At 23.5% G+C, this 20735-nt stretch overlaps 4 protein-coding genes across 4 annotated transcripts; 2 read left to right on the forward strand and 2 right to left on the reverse strand.

Annotated features, from left to right (window-relative positions):
• Nucleotides 1–2752: 2752 nt before the first annotated feature.
• OCT59_029164 (uncharacterized protein) lies at nucleotides 2753–4295 on the forward strand (the record flags this gene model as incomplete). Its single annotated transcript, XM_066141930.1, has 2 exons — nucleotides 2753–3006; nucleotides 3608–4295. The coding sequence occupies 2 exons, from the start codon at nucleotides 2753–2755 to the stop codon at nucleotides 4293–4295; spliced, it is 942 nt and encodes a 313-aa protein (XP_065994530.1).
• Nucleotides 4296–7631: 3336 nt separating this feature from the next.
• OCT59_029165 (uncharacterized protein) lies at nucleotides 7632–8045 on the reverse strand (the record flags this gene model as incomplete). The annotated part of the gene is made up of 1 exon (XM_025326753.2): nucleotides 7632–8045. The coding sequence occupies one exon, from the start codon at nucleotides 8043–8045 to the stop codon at nucleotides 7632–7634; it is 414 nt and encodes a 137-aa protein (XP_025174582.2).
• Nucleotides 8046–10799: 2754 nt separating this feature from the next.
• OCT59_029166 (uncharacterized protein) lies at nucleotides 10800–11407 on the forward strand (the record flags this gene model as incomplete). The annotated part of the gene is made up of 2 exons (XM_066141942.1): nucleotides 10800–11007; nucleotides 11148–11407. The coding sequence occupies 2 exons, from the start codon at nucleotides 10800–10802 to the stop codon at nucleotides 11405–11407; spliced, it is 468 nt and encodes a 155-aa protein (XP_065994531.1).
• A 1519-nt stretch (nucleotides 11408–12926) lies between these two features.
• OCT59_029167 (uncharacterized protein) lies at nucleotides 12927–14359 on the reverse strand (the record flags this gene model as incomplete). Its single annotated transcript, XM_066141946.1, has 12 exons — nucleotides 12927–12952; nucleotides 13052–13106; nucleotides 13198–13217; nucleotides 13309–13350; nucleotides 13403–13437; nucleotides 13506–13543; nucleotides 13715–13729; nucleotides 13828–13865; nucleotides 14038–14069; nucleotides 14140–14178; nucleotides 14244–14259; nucleotides 14335–14359. The coding sequence occupies 12 exons, from the start codon at nucleotides 14357–14359 to the stop codon at nucleotides 12927–12929; spliced, it is 381 nt and encodes a 126-aa protein (XP_065994532.1).
• Nucleotides 14360–20735: the final 6376 nt, after the last annotated feature.

The following is a 20735-nucleotide window of genomic DNA, read 5'->3' on the forward strand; positions in this document are numbered from 1 at the left end:
CCCAAAGGAAGACCTGATGTGTTTCTTTGAATAAAACTACCCCAGCGTCACCATAAAAAATTCACTTTCACGTGACCTTTGGCCCGCATTACGGCATTATACACTAACGTGAAAATAGTGATGAATAAGGTGTGATTTTGCCCACCCGAAAAAAACTAAGTTCCTCAAATAAATATAAAAAGTGAAAACGCGGTAGGGTGTGATGCCTGTGATGAATATTTCTACTGTCACATGATAATGAATTAATAACATATCACGCACATTATGAAGCAATACCCTTCAGCATGTTCAGAATTTTTCATATCAAGCTCTATTGACATGGAAATTATTTGTACGCAAACGTTTTCATCTAGAATACGTAGACGTGCGTGTGGACGTGTAGAAATAAAAAAAAATAAAAATGTAAAAAAAACAAATATCGTTTTACAAGTATTTAAAATATACAGTAATATAATTTATTTATTATAATGTAATTAGATACTAAAAATGATTATTAAAGATGATAATGCAAATATGCAACACATAAAGGATCAAATATAATTTTTAATGGTTAAGTAAAAATGTCACAATTTTTACAATATTTTAATTTTATCTTTAATAAAGTATATGATAACCCAAATCTTCATTCTGAAGAATAAGATGGTAAAAAAAAACTTTTTTCGATTGTAACATTATTTTGATTTATTACTAATTTTCTTTATTTATATAAATATTTTTTTCTAGCTACTGTAGACTATGATATTGATTATTTTAATTTTAAATTGTTTTTTTTTTACAAACTCATATCTTTAACAAAGCTAGCTTTTTTATTGATACCCCAACTGTCTATTCATAATAATAAATGTAATTTTTGACAAGTTTAATAAATCAAAAATAAAGTCTAAATATTAATATACCTTAAAGTATAATTTACTAATGTTATTAATACAGTAGTATTAGTTTGGGCTTTTACGAGTGTAAATCGTGTTTCTGTAATGAATAGTTCAATATTTGATATTGGTATGTTTGATTTAAATTATCATTATTATAATTGATTTGATTTTATATGTAAAGATATTTTATCCCATCGGTATTATGTATACACCGATGGATTTTTTTGTAAATTATTCCACCGGTATAGAAAAAGTATAAAAAAGTATAAAATCCATCGGTGTATACGCCATACACAATGAGATAAAATGTGTAACCGTAACGTTTAGATTAACCTGTATAAATTAATTTTGAATTGCTGGTCCGTATTCTTTATAACTAAGACCCGATCAGCAAGTTTTTTTTTTCAAATATCATTTTTTTTTTATAAATAATCCCATTGTTTTGGTCTTTTAAGACCGATTTTTTTTATATTATTATTTTTTTTTTGGTCATTTTTTTAGACCATATTAATTTTTTTAAAACAGTCTTTTTGGACCGGATTATTGTCCTTTTTTTTCAGAATTTTTTTCGGTACTTATTTTTTTTACGGATTCCTTTTTTTTCAAACATTTCCCTTTTTTAAACCGATTTCCTTCTTTATCCTTTTTCTTTTCCCCAAATTTTATTTTTATTTTTTTTCATATTAGTAATTAGTGAGATATTTTTTTTTTCTATAACAATAGATTGCTATAATGAATTCTTTGAGATATGGCAACAATACATATGTATTTTTTTCCAATAGAGGATGTAATTTTTTTTAATGTTACAATAGAATTTTTAAGACTAAAAAAAAAAGGATTTTTTTTGTAACAATGTGACAATAAACTACTTATACAAAATTGTTTTTGTAACGAATTTATAAATAAATCATAAATTTCACAGTACCGCAACATTTATTTCGTGTGATAAATAAAATTTGCCATTTAATAATAATAATATTTCATATACTGTATAACACTTGCACACAACTCATTGTTATTTGTATAATCATATAAATTGTGTAATTTATTACATTTATTTCCTACTAATCCCATCATAATAATAGTAAAAAACTAGGCCTATTCACATTGCATGGCAAATAAAATATAAGTGTATTTATTATTACTCTCTTACTTTATCGTCCCTGGCGCATCGCGACAGGTTACGCCTAGTTAACTAAATAAAAAGGTAAAAAAAAAGAAATTATTTGTTAAATTAGTAATTAAATAAAATCAGATAATTGTACTTTATGGCGCATAATTGAATCAACACAGTCATACATAGTAATATCGAAAAATAAATAAATAAATAAATAAAATAATAAATAGAATTAATAATTAAATTACCTCCTTTGATGACTTTTTTTTTAAAATATGTCATTATAGTATTACACTTTGTTAAAATCCGATTTGCAAATGAAGTAAAGCAAATATCTTTTGAAATTAAATTATAAATAAATGAGAGAATTTAAAAAATATTATTCACTTTGAAAGCGAAAATCGGTGTATTATAAAGCAAAAAAAAAACCCTACAAAGCGAAAAGCATAGCTTTTATGATCTAAATTAAAATTCCTTTTATGATCTAAAATGAAGGGAAGCACCACTAAATTTGCAAAATGATTCTTTTAATATAAAATTATGTTTTATTTGCAACCGAAAAGTTTCCTAAGATTATATAAGAACTGAAATAATGAGCTTCTACAATCTAAATTGTCGAATGTCGATCCCACAATAATGGTGGAACAGTGGTGATACAAAATACAAATATGAAGTCAGCTGATCTTTTTTTTTTAAAAAAAAATTTCTACTCTAAGTCGGTTATACATTTTTTTTTTACATTTACTAAACTTAACAGAAAAAAATGTCCAAACAATTTTTTCCAAATTTAAGTCAAAATTATATGGAAATTTTGGAAGATGATGAGCATTATGATATTACTATTGAAGTCGGTGAGGATCCAAACGTAAAAATATTCCGTTCACATATGATCATCCTTCGTTATCGTTCCCCATTTTTACGACGAACTTTGTCTTCCAACAAAAAAAATGATAATGGTGACTTAACTCACATTAAATTATCAAATATCTCACCAGAAATTTTTCAAATTATTTTAAAGTAAGTTACATTCTAATTTTTATTAGTAATATAAATCTTTCATAAGTTACATTAAAATTTTTTTTATGCTTAGATATATTTATGGTGGAATAATTTCTTTTAACGATCGAGAACCTTCAGAAATTTTAAGAATATTAATTGCTGCTGATCAACTTCACCTTCAAGAATTAGTTGATTATTTACAAGAATATTTAATTAAAAATAAAGTTGATTGGATGGAACAACATTTTGAATTAATTTATCAAACAGGTTTTCAATCCAATTCTTTATTAAATTTACAAAATTTTTGTACAAATTGTATGACTAAATCTCCTCATAAAATATTCAATTCATTTGATTTTACCTCACTTTCTGAAAAGTCTTTAATTTCGCTTATTAAAAAAGATGATTTACAAATGAAAGAAATTGAAATTTGGGATCATGTATTAAGATGGGGTCTTGAAAAAAATTCTACACTTCTTCCAGATCCTACAACTTGGTCAGATGATGATTTCAAAATGATGGAAAATACTTTGCAACACTGTTTACCTTTAATTAGATTTTTTAGCTTATCATCTGAAGAATTCATACAAAAAATTCATCCATATAAAAAACTTTTTAGGCAACAACTTTATGAAGAGTTGTTAAATTCTTATTTAAATCCAAATAGCAAACCAAGTGATAATATTTTACTTCCTAGAAATAGAATTATTAATGGAATTATTGATTCAAAAATTGTTAATTTAAATATTGCATCTTTAATTTCAAGATGTATTGATAAAATAGATATTAAAAGCAAATATGCTTATACAAGAGAATTATATTTACCATTTAAATTCAAATTATTATTGAGGGGAAGCCGGGACGGGTTTTCTCCTAAAAAGTTTCATAAATTATGTGATAATATTCTTAGTACTGTTACATTTATTAAAGTAAAAGGAACAGAAGAAATTATTGGGGGATATAATCCATCAATATGGAAGTCAAGCAGTAACATCAAGTCAAAATTTTCTGAATGGGGTAAAGCTAAAGATAGTTTTATATTTTCTTTTAAAAATAAGGATAATTTTAAGGATCCAATTTTAAGTCACGTTAAGAATATAGATCATGCACTACTTTATCATTCTGAATGTGGACCTGTATTTGGTAACCATGATCTTAATTTACATGTAAATGAGGATGATGATTCGAAAGACTATGACCGTTGCTGGTGTGAACATGAATGTTATGATAAAAAGATAAGAGATACAGAAGATAGGTTTTCGATAGAAGATTATGAAGTGTTTCAAATTTTATACAGAAATGACTAATATTCACATGTAATTATAACAGTTATATGTGCAACCTATTGTTGTTAAATAGAAAAAAGTATTATCTTTCCTAATGTAAAGTTTTCTTATAATTTATGCACGCAATTTATTGTTGGTAAAAAAAATATTATTTTTAATAAAAAATATATATATATATATATTATTTTATAATGTGACTGTTAAGATATTACTAGATGTAACAAATGACTCGTGAACTTTATAAATATTACTCGGAATTTTTTCATGTAATTGATGTAAATCATTTTTTCCCATAAGTTACAATATTAAAACTGAAGAAAATTGATAGTATCATTTGTAATCTTCTATAATTTCGGTTTAGATATCAGTTAAATAATATATTAAATATACTACTATATCATCATGTCGTTTATTCACATTATCATAAATATTGTAATCTACTAAAGCATATTCTCTGTTAATTGCAGCATTAAACTAATTGATTATTACCAAAAGACATAATGGGTTTTATTGTTGAAGCTTCGAATTTTTAAAAATTAATTCGAGGGACTAAACTTATAAAGTTAATTGTGTAATCCCATAATCGTTAATAAAAAGGTACTACATGAGTTCGTGGTACAGTAACTACAGTTTGTACACGTAAATTTTATTTTAGAAAATCAAAAAATTAGAAATTACATTAATAATAAATTATAATGGAACGGTTATTTCCCGGTATAAAATAATTATTATTGTTCAAAGTGATAATTTTCATAAGGAAAATCTTACAAAATTTTATTTATATAAATTTGAAAATAATTTTTTGAGATTTTTAAAAATAATTCTAAATTTCTAAATATTTTACTTCATTCTTGGATTGATTTTATTTTATATATTGTATGTACCGTAATAATTATCATAATATAAATAATTCGATCAAAATTTATTTTATACAAAGCAATTTAGAAAAGAAATATAAGATATTAAATTTGAATTAAAGCGAGTAATGAACGTTTCTTTCTTTTTAAGTTTTTAAAATTATTTTTTTTTTACAAGACAAATTTCTTGCATGTTAACTAGTTTTTATTTTCAGAAGATTGTTATTATAGATTCTTAATTAAGATCATTAATAAATTGATAGGCGTATACGAGGTAAATATTGTAGTAATATGTCAATAAATACAAACTTTCATGTATTGTTCTATCATTCGTTTATTTATAAACTTTACCAGTAATTAACACAAGTGTGCGGTTTAGTCATGTGCTAAAATCTTATGATTTTTTTTTGTGCCCATGCATAAGTTTGAAGAAAATCCAAAAAGACGATTAAACATTTTGCATTGTACAAAATTCTTTGATATATATATATAGTTAATAGTAAATAACTGTATTACAAAATCAGATCTAAAAGGGATAAATGACATGTTGTGTAATGTTATGTAATGGTCCATGCTTAAACCTGTAAAACTTTGTAAAACCAAAACTAAAAAATACAAAAAAACGAAAGGGGACTTAAATAAAAAAAAAGAATAAATAAAAATATTTTTAGGAAAATTGATTAATATTTCATTAAATATATTCATTTATGGAAATTTTATGAATAATTTTGCGTGATACTCAATTATTTATCATTGTATATTAATATAAATATAAAATCACGACATGTTTTTTATGTATTTCAAAATAAATAATAAAAGAAGTAAAAAATGTCCATAAATGTAATCTCGATTATAAATTATTTTTTAGATTTATTTTTTTCAAATCAAGTTCGTTAAAATGATTTAACTCCAAAATATTTATTCTTTCTATTTTATTACGAAATAAATAAATATTACATCTTATTATTTAAATATATTAATTAAATTTATACCTCGTTTATTACAAATCTTGTAAGTCACTAGTTACTACGCAAACTTTTTGAAGTAACTTCTTTTTTTGAATCTCTTGAATAGCCTATATTCCATCTATTCTCCTTATATACTAATGTCCATATTGTTGAGTATACAGTCATAAAACTATTTTTACCTATTTCTTAAAATGATTATATGGTATCCATTCTAATATTGCATCATTATAGCCACTAACTTTTAATTGAATTTTTTGAATGAAATTATCAATTTTTTCATTTCCACTTGTCCAGTTAAAAACCAAAATGTAATCATTTTTATCTGGATTTTGAAATATTCCATATATTTTAAGAATCTTTTTAACAAATTTCCTTGTTATAGTTAAAATTATTCTTAATAATATTTAACCTTATTAGAAGTTTATTTCTAAGAAAATACTCATTTTATATTAAAAACATTAATGTTACATTTAATCAATAACAAATTACTTAAGAGTATAATAGTTGCAATAAAAAAATGGTTTCTCAATTTCTACCATATAACTTATTTGTAATTATCACCCGGTCAAAGTTACCTATTAAGTAGTATACTGAAAAATTTTATAAACATAATTTTTGTTCAATTATTTGATTAGTCATCGTTTATTAACATTTATTGGCATTAAACTTTGAAATTAATATATTAAAGCACACTTAATAATTATAATATTGATCACTATGCTATTTGGAGACTTTATATTCTATTGAAAAAGTACGAAATAGAATTTCTTTCTCAACTTCTCCAAACGTTCATAAGCTATCATGATCATAAGGAATGTCAATTTCTATACCTGTGTAATATCTCAAATTAAATGTAGGGCTCATATTGACATTGTAAATCAACACACTCAGAATAATAAATACATCACGAATTGTTTCTTCCCGGCTATCAAAATTTGCTATAACTTATGAAATTTGTAAATTTATCTTGAAATTATTGAAAATTAATAGGATTAACTTAATTGTACTCTATTTACTTATTTTTATTCATCAAAAACTAACTAAAATAAGTTACATAACGGTTTTTTTGAACATATCATATGATTTTCATTATACTGTATACAAAAGCTTGGAATAATAGTACCCTATAAATATTTTGAGAAACTTTAATTTGACTCACATATATATAAATGATTGTAAAACATTAACTATTTACTTTTCTTTATAATTTGAAATACTTCATAAACTTATCTACTGTATCTCTTATCTTTTTTTCATAATTTCGTTGTCTACAATAACACTGGTCAAAATCTTTTGAATCATAATTCTCAAACACAAATATATTAATATCACCACCACCAAATAAAGGACCATATTTAGTATGATAAAATAATGCATTACTCATATTTTCAACATGACTTAAAATTTGGTCTTTAAAATTATTCTTATTTTAAAAAAAAATATAAAACTATCTTTAGTTTCACCCCATTTACCATTATTATGTGATTCCTATTTCAAAGGATTATATCCTCCAATAATTTCTTCTGTTCCTTCTATTTAATAAATATTACAGTATGAGGTATATTATCACATAATTTATGAAATTTTTTAGGAGTAAATCCATCTTTACATCCTCTTAGTAATAATTTAAATTCATAAGGTAAATACAATTCTCTTGTATAAATGTATTTACTTTTAATATTTATTTTATCCATCCATCTTGAAATTAAAGATGCAATATTTAAATTAACAATTTTCGAATTAACAATTCCATCAATATTTCTATATCTAGGAAGTAAAATATTATCATTCGGTTCACTATTAGGATTTAAATATGACTCTAATAACTCTTCATAAAGTTGGTTCTTTAAAAGTTTTTTATAAGGTCGAACTTTTTGAAAGAAATCTTCAGATGAAAGACCGAAAAATCTCACCAAAGGTAAACAATGTTGCAAAACATTTTCCATTTTTTTTAAATTCATCATCTGACCAAGTTGTAGGATCCGGAAAAAGTTTAGGATTTTTTTCAAGTCCCCATTTTAATACATGTTCCCAAATTTCAATTTATTTCATTTGTAAATCATTTTTTTTAATAAGTGAAACCAAAGATTTTTCAGATAGTGAGGTAAAATCAAATGAATTAAATATTTTATGAGGAGATTTGGTCATACAACCTGTACAAAAATTTTGTAAATTTAATAAAGAATTGGATTGAAAACCTGTTTGATAAATTAATTCAAAATGTTGTTCCATCCATTCATATTTATATTTAATTAAATATTCTTGTAAATAATCAATTAATTCTTGAAATGAAGTTGATCAGCGGCAACCAAGATATTTAAAATTTCAGAAGGTTCATACTCATTAAAGAAATGGTACCACCATAAAATATATCTAAATAAAAAAAAAAGATTTATTATAAATATAAAATATTTATTATTGTCCGGAGCGACAATCACGTGAATTTCCCTGTCCGCCACATGATCGTTACCCAATGAAATCGCAAATTTTAGTTTTTCGCTCCGGACTTTCAACGGTTCCCGTTTCCTTAGTTCTAATAAAAATTAGAATATAACTTACTTTAAAATAATTTGAAAAATTTCTGGTGAAATATTTGACAATGTAAAAATGGAGAACGGTAATACAAAATAATCATATGTGCACGAAATATTTTTACGTTTGGGTCCTCACCAACTTCAATAGTAACATCATAATATTCATTATCTTCCAAAATTTCCATATAATTTTGACTTAACCCTGAAAAAAATTGTTTGGACATTTTTCTTATTAAGTTTGCGATGTTTACGATATACGAATATAAGAACCTAGACTAACGATATTAATACTTTAATGGTCAAAAGATGATTATGTAAGAATGACAAAAAGTTTGAACATTGTAGATTATCACATGCATTCTGCAGATTCTGCAGATTGGCGGAAACGTATTCAGTACACATGATTTCTTTGTATTACCATAGTTCTCCGTAACTTGATAAAAAAAATGATGACCTTGGTTCACATTTAAAAATATCTTTAAGTTATATTCATTCTTCTAATATTTTGATATTTTATACTCATCACAAATTTTTACTTGTTATTTAGATTAAATGAACAAGAAACTACATAGTATATTTAAATTTTAGACTTCAAAAATTAACGAAAATATTTGATTGAAAATAAATCTGAAAAATATTTTGAACAAATTATTTATCGAAACAGTTTTCTTCAAAAAATATTGTGCTATCAGTCAAGCAGTCTACCAACTAATATAATGACTAATATTGAGGAAGCACAAGTTACAATCTTTTAAATTACTTTGCTAAATTTAAGCAATAAGTGACATACAGTACAATCAATAATTTTGATAATTTGACTATAAATTTCTATCATATGATAAAAGTATTGAGTGTTATATTAGTTTACTTTATTCACATCCACAAAAATTTTTAAATATTATTATTCTTTTTTTTTTTTGATTCATAGAAGCTATGTTAGTTGAGCAAAACCAATCAACCCATATTATTCAATAGAACTAATAGTTATACTGCAGATTGTAGTAGAGAATGACGATCATATTCGCACGAAATAATTTTATTTTCGGATCTTCATCAACTTAAATAGTAATATCATCCTCCAAATTTCAATATAATTAATATAATTTGACTTAATTTGAAAAAACTGTGTTGGCACTTCTTCATTTATTGAACTTGTATATACAGTATTGAAGTGAGGACAAGCAAATGAAAAAAAGAAAATATTTTTTTAAAAATAAATAAAAATTGGAGCAGCTGACGTAATTAGACTTACCATTTTAATATTTTGTTCTCTCTTACAGATCAACAAATCTAAACTATTGTAACGTGAAGTTATCTATCAAATCACGACCGAACAAAATAAATTAATCAATATATTGTATATAAAATTAGTCAGCAACTGCAAGTACAAAGAGAAAAAATTAGGAATAATTGGAATACATGTATTATAGAGATTTAACGTCAATTAAAACGAAAGTAGTAATTATGGGTTGGGTTATCTATATATTGCGGTATATAATATATTGTAAACTTTTATTTAATATATATTTTAATTAATATCATATTAAAAGATCATTTTAGAATTAATTATATATATATATATACAATATATTGATTGAATTATGGAAGTTTTAAATTAACTTTTTTTTTAAAATAGAAACAATATAAATTTTGACTTTTTTTTCCTTCAAGATATCAGTCAGATATCAGTTTCTGTTTTTAATGTACGTGATATCATGATATAAGTATATTTGATTAATATATCTTTGTGTGTAATGTGGCTTTGTGTGAGTGATCAAGTTGGTGAGCTGATAGATAACATCAATAACATCATAACAATTTTTTTCGTATTCAGAGGCTTATAGTATATTCATAGTTGAATTCCAAGTTGATATGCAACGGAGCTTGATAAAAGGGTCATGTGTGATACAACTTTTTTTCGTGTTTATAGCTAAGTTAATAGATAACTAGATAACGCGTAAAATCAATGGCTAAACAATATCCCAAGTTGTTTGTGCATCGGACTTTGATAAAAAGGTCATGTGTGATACAAACTTTCGTGTTCAAAAGCTTAGTAATTCAGAAATTGTTGTGATCAGAATTATTTGACAGATTCGCAATAAAGATATAAATACCCACCCTCCCCCCTTCGCAAAAAAGAGAAATTTATAAACTTTGTAGACAAATATGTCTGAACAATATTTTCAACAACAAGAAATAAAGAGCTCGTCATTAGTCGATTTTGATAGTTGGTCAGTTCAAAACTTTAACCACTGTCAGATGGCCAGCACTCACAAAAAGTTTTATTCGTGCCTTAATTCCATCTTATTAGATGAAAACGCGTCGGAGGAAGAAATTAGTGCAGCTAGAGGACTAATTAAGGCGAAAAAAGTGAGTAATTTCAAACCAGTTCAACATACAGTTAGTGAACTGAAACTAAGCTGAATCACGGAATGGTGTTATTAGTTGCTTCTTACTCAATTTATTGCAAGGTAGTTAGGAAAACTTTTTGATATGTTTAACTGAATCCTCAAGCCTTTCTCAGCGTTTGCATTGCAGATGATTTAAAATTCGCTGGTTCTTTATGGAAAAATCTGGATCTTCTCAGGAAGATCCATGAAGGATTTAAGGATGATGAAGGCGCGGATTCTAGGGAGAAAACTTACGAAGAGAGGGAAAGAGAGCTCTCTCTCAGAGAGCGAGAAATGGCTCTCAGAGAGAGAGAGGCTAGTGTCCGTGCTCTGGAGTTGTCCAACATGGAAAAAGAGTTGGAATTGAAGGCTTTAGAAAATTAATAATTTATAGAATAATTTTTACAAAAAATTATAAAACATAAAATTATAGGTCTCATAGACACTTTATATAAACATAAAAATAAATATAAAGCCAACGACTTTTGCATATAAAAATAAATTCTTAAATAAATAACTTTTTACAATATGTCAACACAAGCTTCTGTCAAAAACTTACAGAAATTCTTCTAATAAAATAGTTGACAAAAATCATACATACTAACATAATACCCTTTCGCTAAGTATCGTGCAAGAAATATATAGAACTACCATTAACAACAATTTTCATTTTCATTTTTATTTTTAATATTACGAGTGAAAACAGCATCAGTTACTGCATAAAAATTTCCACTCTTTATTCCATGTTCCTTCTGATGATAACGATATATACTTTTTAGGTGAAATTTTATTGTATCATGCTGAATTTTTTTGCGAGTATTTTTTTTCTTAGATGATTACTATTGTAATGCCACTAAAACAAGTTAACTAATGAGAAGAAATGGCGCAAAACATTATAATGAAAACAAAGGAAACAAAAAGTACGAGAATACGAACTTCTACATCATGTAGCTTACAATGTGTACAATGTGTAATTACTCTACACTCTAATTGCAAAGAACTTTCTGCTATATTAAGCAAGTTGCTCGTACACTGTGGCTTGTTTCCCATTCATTATAAATTCTCACGTATTCCATGAGCACATTAATGATTTTATTATGAAAGCTATCTTAGATTTTGATTATGACTTGAAATCAGATGATTGTCCTGCTTATATCCATAACTGCGAGAAGAAATCATTCAAATTTTAAATTAAAAATTTTCTTTCTGTATGGAAAATTTCCTGGTGACATGAATAATAACCAAAACATTTGTAATTTTGTCAAAGAACATATCGTAATTCTTTTCAAAAAAAAAATTTTGCTAATAACAAGCGGATATTAACAATTTAATCAGACCGGACGTATTGGTCAGTCTTTTATGAAAGCAGCACAAAATATTTGATTGCAGTAAATCTAAATTAGTGGTGTATCGATTAAGTCGTTATACTGCAACTGATTTAATTTTATTAAGATGGCAATATTTTCACTAATTTATCGTTACATGATACAAAGAAAACAAATATAATCGTACTCGAACTATAATTTAACGTTTCTTCACATTATTGCATCGTTAAAATTATTGTTAAGTAGCACATATATATTTGAATTACTATTTCTTTTTTTGCCTTATTTGTCACATTGCTATATAAACTACAAAAAAATATATCTGAAAATTTTTCTTACGCAAATTAAATTGCATTTTGTGAGGTATTGACTTCATCCCCCATTATCTTTTACTCAATATTATTGGCAATCCATATTTAAATTTAAACTGACGTTGGACAAAATTTGGTCTGTCTGGTCAAAAAATCGACCGGAAAGATTCAACAATTTTTATGATTTATTAAATAGAATTTATTCAATTATTACTTCCATTGTAAACAATTTATTATACAATTTATTATAAAATACTATACAATGTATTAATATAAATGAATGTATTGTCTATCTAAGGGTAAATTTTTGTAAAAAAAAACATAAATATAATAAAGTTTCATCCATAAAAAACAAACTAAAAAAAACATTAAATTTTTAAGTTTCGAGTTACTTTTTTCGAAACTTATCTGGATTCCACATTCAAATACTCCAAAGGAACCGGCTGTCTATAAAGAAAAAAAAAAATATTATTAGCCATTTCTTTATAAAACAAATTTGCTTTTTTTAATGTTTCGAAAACTTAACCAAAAAGCTGACCTGATAATTTAAGATGATACCTACAGAATAGACGAAAGAAGAAACGGTTAGTTTCTTCAAAATTAAAAAGAAAACTTTAAAAATATCGAAACAAACCATTTCAAAACTTACTGATTCCATCACCAGGATCCAAGAAGCTCAATTTACCAATACCTGCAAAAAAGAAAAAAAAAATTAAAAATGTAAGTTTCGCATTGAAACTTACCAGATTCTAGACAAAGCTCAAGGTCGAAGCGATATCTACAAAAAAAGAAAAAAATGAAAAAAAACAAATAAGTTTCAAAAGAAATGAAACCTTTGAAACTTACCGTCCAAAGTGAAAAGTCAGAGCTGATACATACAGTACCTTAAAAAAAGAAATGAAAAAAAAATCAGAAAGATTTTTATAAAAAAAAATCAAAAAAATGTTTCGAAAGAAAACTTTCAAAACTACAATACAAAGTGAAGAGTCGAAGCCGATACATACATTTTGTTAAATAAAATAGAATTTCGAAGTTTTACCTTCGAAATTCCATACCGGAAAGCCGAAAAACTGCAAAAAAGAAAAAAATAACTGAAACGTTAGCAAACGTTTCGTTAAATAAAAAAAAAAAAATTTCGAAATACTTTCAAAATTCCATTCAGGTTTACCTTCGAAATGGAAGATCGGGATACATGGCTTCGGCTTCCTGAACCCAAAAAAAAGAAAATCGAGACGTCCTTCAGTAAAATAAAAAAAATAAAAAAAAATGCATTTTTTTTATCCCAACGTACCTACAATAATAAAATTAAACGCTGATTAACATTTGCTAAATAAAATTAATCTAAAAAAAATAAATAATATTTATTCTAAGGCTATACCCCTCAAAATGAAATCTGGCGGGCGCCTAGACCTATAAAAAAAAGAAAACTGAATGTTAACTAATGCTCGTTAACTAAAAATAAAAAAATTTTCGAAATTACCTTCCAAACCCGAAATGGAGTTCGGCGGCGTCCTTGGATCTACAAAAAAAATTATTTTTTTTTTTGGTTATTTTTACCTTCAAAATTGAGTCCGAGACACGTACCTTCGGCGTCCTAGACCTACAAATAAGAAAAATGAATGCTAGTTAGCATTCGTTAAAAATAAAAAAAAAATACTTTTTTTTTCGAAATTACTTTTGAAATAGAGTCCGGGACCCATCCTGGACCTACAAAAAAAAAGAAAAATGAATGTTGGCATGAAGGAATCAAAATCGCACGAACATTCCAATTTATTCTTTTAGTTCAGGAACTAATCTTAATTGGCGCGGTTAAAGGACTAAATTAGTATCAAGAACATCAAAAGTTTTAGAATTAGGGTAAAATACTCCAACTGAGTGCTTTGCCCGGAAAACCAACTAAGAGACAGTTTTGAACCAAAAATGATTGAGACGGCAAAATGTTAGTAAAAGCTCCAAAAAGTTAGCATAAAAGGGCTATCCAGAAGAGTTGTGGCAAGGACAACGATAATGTCAAACAGCATGGTGGTTTGAATCGGATTTAAAAGTCACGTGATGTTGATCATTATGTCAATGAGGGAATAAAATTTAAAAATAAAATATTTTTTTTTGTTAAATTTTAATAAATTGAATAATGAAAATTGAAATTAAATTTTCAGGTTAATGATCGGCAAATAAATTATTGCACAGAAGCATATCGATTGGCGTAATCACATGCCATTTATTTATTAAAACCGACATATGATTACGCAACCCCGCCGATAATGGTTTGCAGAATCATATGATATTGAAATTGCAGCTAAGGCTTAAGGGTCAATTAAATAATTTAACCATTAACTTTTCATATTTCGAAAGTTTCGGAGGTTTCTGAAATTTAGAAACTAGTTTCTGAATCGACCCCTGGAGAAACTCAGGTTTCGCCCACGACACTAACTGCAATAAAGCTAAATTAGAATATAAAAAATGTTTTTTTTTATTAAATTAGAAAAGAATCATTTTTTTTTGTTTCTTCGTTAGAAAATTAGAAATTTTTTTTTTTTTGCTTTTTCATTAGAAATTGGAAAAAAATATTTTCCTACCAAATTGATCGTTTTTTATGGTATTTTTTAAACAATATTTATTATTGAAATTTTTTTTTTTTGTAAAAATGAGTTTAAATAATATTTCTTTCTTCATTTCTTTGTGAAAAAAATTATTCTAAATAAATCGATTTTTTATTTATTTTATTGAAATTCGGTTAATTAAATATTAAATTTCATATTTATTATTTGTTTTAGCTCCTCAAAGAAAAAAGATGATCAACTAACATGATAAAATAACCCGGTGCTGATCGATTTATGATATAATGCTTATGAATATTTTTGAACAATGTATTTTGCATAAATATTGTTACTGGCTGACATTTAATAATAAAAAAATGCCATAATCATGCTTGTACATATGATTAATATTTTTGCATATGATGCATTTTGCATAAATATTGTTGCATACAATGCTTGTACTTATGATCAGCATAAACATTGTTACCATACTAATAAAGGCGTTTAATAATAAAAAGAAGAAAAAAGATATTTACATTATCTTTCCTTCTTTTCCAGGAGAATTTTTGATATAATTATACAATAATGGCTCTCAATAACGATAAAGGTAAAAATCATATATAGCGTGAACATTTTTAATACAAATTAGATTCTAAAATTTTTAAACAAATTGTAATAAGTTTCAATCAGCACCAAGGAATATGAAGGTAATTATAATATATTAAGCAAGCTAATTAATAAAAATTATTTGTAATAATTTAAATACTATCTATCTATGATTATATAATATACTTATAAATTAACCATATTATGTCAAAATTATATTAATTTAGCTCGTAAGTTGATAGGACATCTTATAACTTATAATTGAATAATAATGAAATTACTTACGTTTGATATATTCTATATAACCAAATAATCCCATTTAATGCTTAATAATACTATAGTTTGTAAGTTATCAGTTATTTAATTCTTAAGTTCTTTACTTTATTTATAAATTCTTTGTTTAAAAAATTTTTTGTAATTTCTTTTAGATGGCAAGTTATAAGTATATAATATTTAGAAAAAGTAATTTATCGACCTCCGATGTATCGACGACTACTTATTTGTCACTTAAAGTCGTACCCCACTTTTCAAAAATTCCATTTGTCACGTTATTTGTCACATGCATTAATTTCTTAATGTCGTAATGCTGGCCAAAAATAATGTATCGAGGTCGAAATCCTAATATTTACATTTAAACTAATTAAATTCTTTATTAAATAATTATTTTATAATATAGGCGGTAAGTTATTAATTTAATTCTATCATTACATAACTATATAATATTTACATATAATTAAACTAACTAAATTCTTTATTTAAAAATTAGTTAATAATCTAGATCGTAAGTAATTCTATTATAGCATATTTAAATAATATTTAAACTAACTAAATTGTTTATAAAATTATTTAATAATATAGCTGGTAAGTTATTTATTTAATTCTACTATTGCATACCTATATATTATTTTTAAACTAACTATATTCTTTATTTAAAAAATTATTTAATAATACAGCTTGTAAGTTATTTATTTAATTCTTACATGTTTATATGATATTTGAATATATATATTTAAATAATAAATTCTTTATTTAAAAAATTATTTAATAATATACTAGATCGTAAGTTATTTATTTAATTCCATTATTGCATATTTATATAATATTTATGCATAATTTAAACTAATTAATTCTTTATTTAAAAAATTATTTATAATATAGCTCGTAAGTTATTTATTTCATCTTATTATTACATATTTATATTTATATTAACACATAATTTAAATTACTAAATTCTTTATTAAAAATTAATTAATAATATAGCTTGTAAGTTATTTATTTAATTATTGCATGTTCATATAATATTTAGCATAATTTTAAACTAATTAAATTCTTTATTTAAATAGATCGTAAGTTATGAGTTATTTATTTATTCTATTGTTACTTATTTATATAATATTTACGTATAATTTAAAAATTATTTAATAATATAGGGCGTAAGTTATTTATTTAATTCTATTATTACATATTAATATAATATTTACATATAACTGGATTTAAACTAACTAAATTCTTTATTTAAAAAATTATAGCTAGTAAGTTATTTACTTAATCTTAATTTTGCATATTTATATAATATTTAATCATAATTTATACTAACTAAATTCTTTATTTAAAAATTATTTATAGAGCGTAAGTTTTTTATTTAATTTTATTATTACATGTTCATATTATATTAACATATAATTTAAACTAACTAAATTCTATATTTACAATAATATAGCTCGTAAGTTATTTATTTAATTTTATTATTAGTTATTTAAATTATAATTTAAACTAACTAAATTCTTTATTTTAAAAATTATTTTAGTTTGTAAGTTATTTATTTAATTCCATTATTTACTATTTATTATTTACTAAACTAAAAAATTATTTTGTAATTTTTTTAGACAGTAAGTTATAAGTTGTTTATTAACCATATTTATATAATATTTACATATAATTAAACTAAATTCTTTATTTAATAAATTATTTAATAATATAGCTCGTAAGTTATTTACTTAATTTTATTTTTACATGTATATAATGTTTAACTAACTAACTAACTTAAATTCTATATTTATAATATATATATAGCTTGTAAGTTATTTATTTAATTCTATCATTGTATGTTTATATGATATTTATACATAATTTTAAACTAACTAAATTCTTTATTAAAAAATTATTTAATAATATACTAGGTGGTAAGTTATTTATTTAATCTTATTATTACATATTTATATAATAATAACACATAATTTAAACTAACTAAATTCTTTATTAATAATTAATTATAATAATAATATAGAGAGTAAGTTATATAATTATTTATTTAATCTAATTTTATATAATATTTACATATAATTTAAACTAAATTCTTATTTAATAATATAGCTCGTAAGTTATTTATTTAATTTTATTATTACATATTCAAATAATATTCACATATAATTTAAATTAACTAAACTCTTTATTTAATAATATACTAGCTCGTAAGTTATTAATTTAATCTTATTATTGCATATTTATGTAATATTTATGCATAATTTAAACTAACTAAATTCTTTATTTAAAATTATTTAATATTATAGGCAGTAAGTATTTATTTAATTCTATTATTACATATTTATATAATATTTATGTATAATTTGAACTAACTAAAAAATTATTTTACAATTTTTTTAGCTGGTAGTAAGTTATTAGTTATTTATTTAATTCTATCATTGCATATTTACATATAAACTAAATTCTTTATTTTTTAAAAAATTATTTAATTTTATAGGCAGTAAGTTATTTATTTAACTTTATTATTACATATTTTATAATATTTGCATATATTTTAAACTAAATACTTTATTTAAAAATTTATTTAATAATATAGCTCGTAAGTTATTTATTTAATTTTATTATTACATATTTATACAATATTCACATATAATTAAAATTAACTAAATTCTTTATTTAAAAATTATTTAATAATATAGCATGTAAGTTATTTATTTAATTCTTATCATTACATATTTATATAATATTTATGCATAATTTAAAATAACTAAATTCTTTATTTAAATAGATCGTAAGTTACAAGTTATTTATTTAATGCTATTATTACTTGTTTATGTAACTAACTAAATTCTTTATTTAAAAAATTATTTTGTAATTTTCTCTAGTTGGTAAGTTATAAGTTAGTTATTTATTCAATTCTATTATTACTTATTTATGCGTAATTTAAACTAATTAAATTCTTTATTTAAATAATTATTCTATAAATATAGGTGGTAAGTTATTTATTTAATTCTATTATTTGCATATTTATATAATATTTACGTATAGTTTAACTTAACTAAATTCTTCATTTGAATGACTATTTAATAACTAATATAGGAGGTAAGTTATTTAACTCTATTACATATGGTTAAAAAAATTGAAGACATTAACGAATAATTAAAATACAAGATTATGAAATTTATAGATACACCAGTCGTTAATGAATATCATCTACAAGCATATTATACAAGTCGCTTGCTTGATCTTACCAGTAAAAAATTGAATGAAATTCTTGAAAATGCTCAGTAAGTGAATATTTGGATGATTGTATTAAAAGATTTGAGGCCATCAGATATGTAATATAGTATATAAAAAAAATTAATTTGCAAATTATTTATATGAAATTAATTTTATTTATTTAATTATTTAGATATTAAAACAGATGACAATCAACTCTTTAAAAAGTGATATTTGATATCCATGTATTCAACAGAAAATGTTCTTTATTTTATTGCTTTTTAGATTTATTTAAACACTAAGGCTAGGGTGGTAAAATATTATACAATATTCTTAGTTTGTAATTTAAATAATTCCTATTTTTAAATTTTATATATATTTTCATTTTTTAGAATTATTTAAACACTAAGGCTAAAGTAGTATATATATTGCGAGTTTCTTAGTTTGTAATTTAAATAAATCAACTTTCCAATTATTATCAAAATAATGAACAGTATATAAACCAAAATTATAATAAATAATGTAAAAATTTTTTTATATTTATTTCAAAAGCTGATTCATTAAATTCATAAATAATTACAAAATCACTGACTAAATAAAAAAATTTAGCCAAAATGTATTTTCTACAAAGAATTTTTTACTTCACTAAAATATCCCATAGAATTTTTTAATGTATCTAATGAATATTATTTTATTGTTACTGTATTTTTATAAAATGCAAATTACATTACTATATTATAATAATTATTATGTTATTATTAAAATATAATTGAATTTATAATAACATAAATACTGTCTAAAATTATACACAAATGAATAATTTTGCGGTCTATTCACGCTGATTTCATTTGATATCGTTGCAGTAACATTATCACTAGTATTACGATATTAAAATCAAAATGCTATTTTGATATTGTCAAATAATATTTTAAACTCGATTTCAAATTTCAATGTTACGTGAACCGAAAAATCAAATTTACGTGCTTCAATATTCCAAATTTATGTCAAATAAAAAAAAAATTATTTGCTTTGAAAGCAATTATAACGATAAAGCAACAATCTCTATTGCAATGCGCATCTATTGTAAACTCTAAAGTTGTAAACGTGATTTTAACATAAAGTTTTTAAGATGAAACAATGAATTAAATATATTAAATATATTTTTTTATTACATTTTTTGGGTTAATTAATCCTATATCATTTTCATGTCATCATGTGTCGTCTGTGTCGATCATATTACGTCACAAAATTTTTTGAGTAGTTTGCAAAAGGCCACATTAGCCTAAACTGAGAGGTACACTGATGCTTTATTTTGTCATAACAAGTCACAAAATCTATTTTATTTATTAGTCACGATGTATTCAATAACTTATATATACCCAACGTTAATATTTGAAAACTCGTACATTTTTACATTTTTTTTACTTTCTCAAAATTAATATTGAAAAAT

Source organism: Rhizophagus irregularis, chromosome 9, assembly GCF_026210795.1.
Source record: "Rhizophagus irregularis chromosome 9, complete sequence".
NCBI lineage: Eukaryota > Fungi > Glomeromycota > Glomeromycetes > Glomerales > Glomeraceae > Rhizophagus > Rhizophagus irregularis.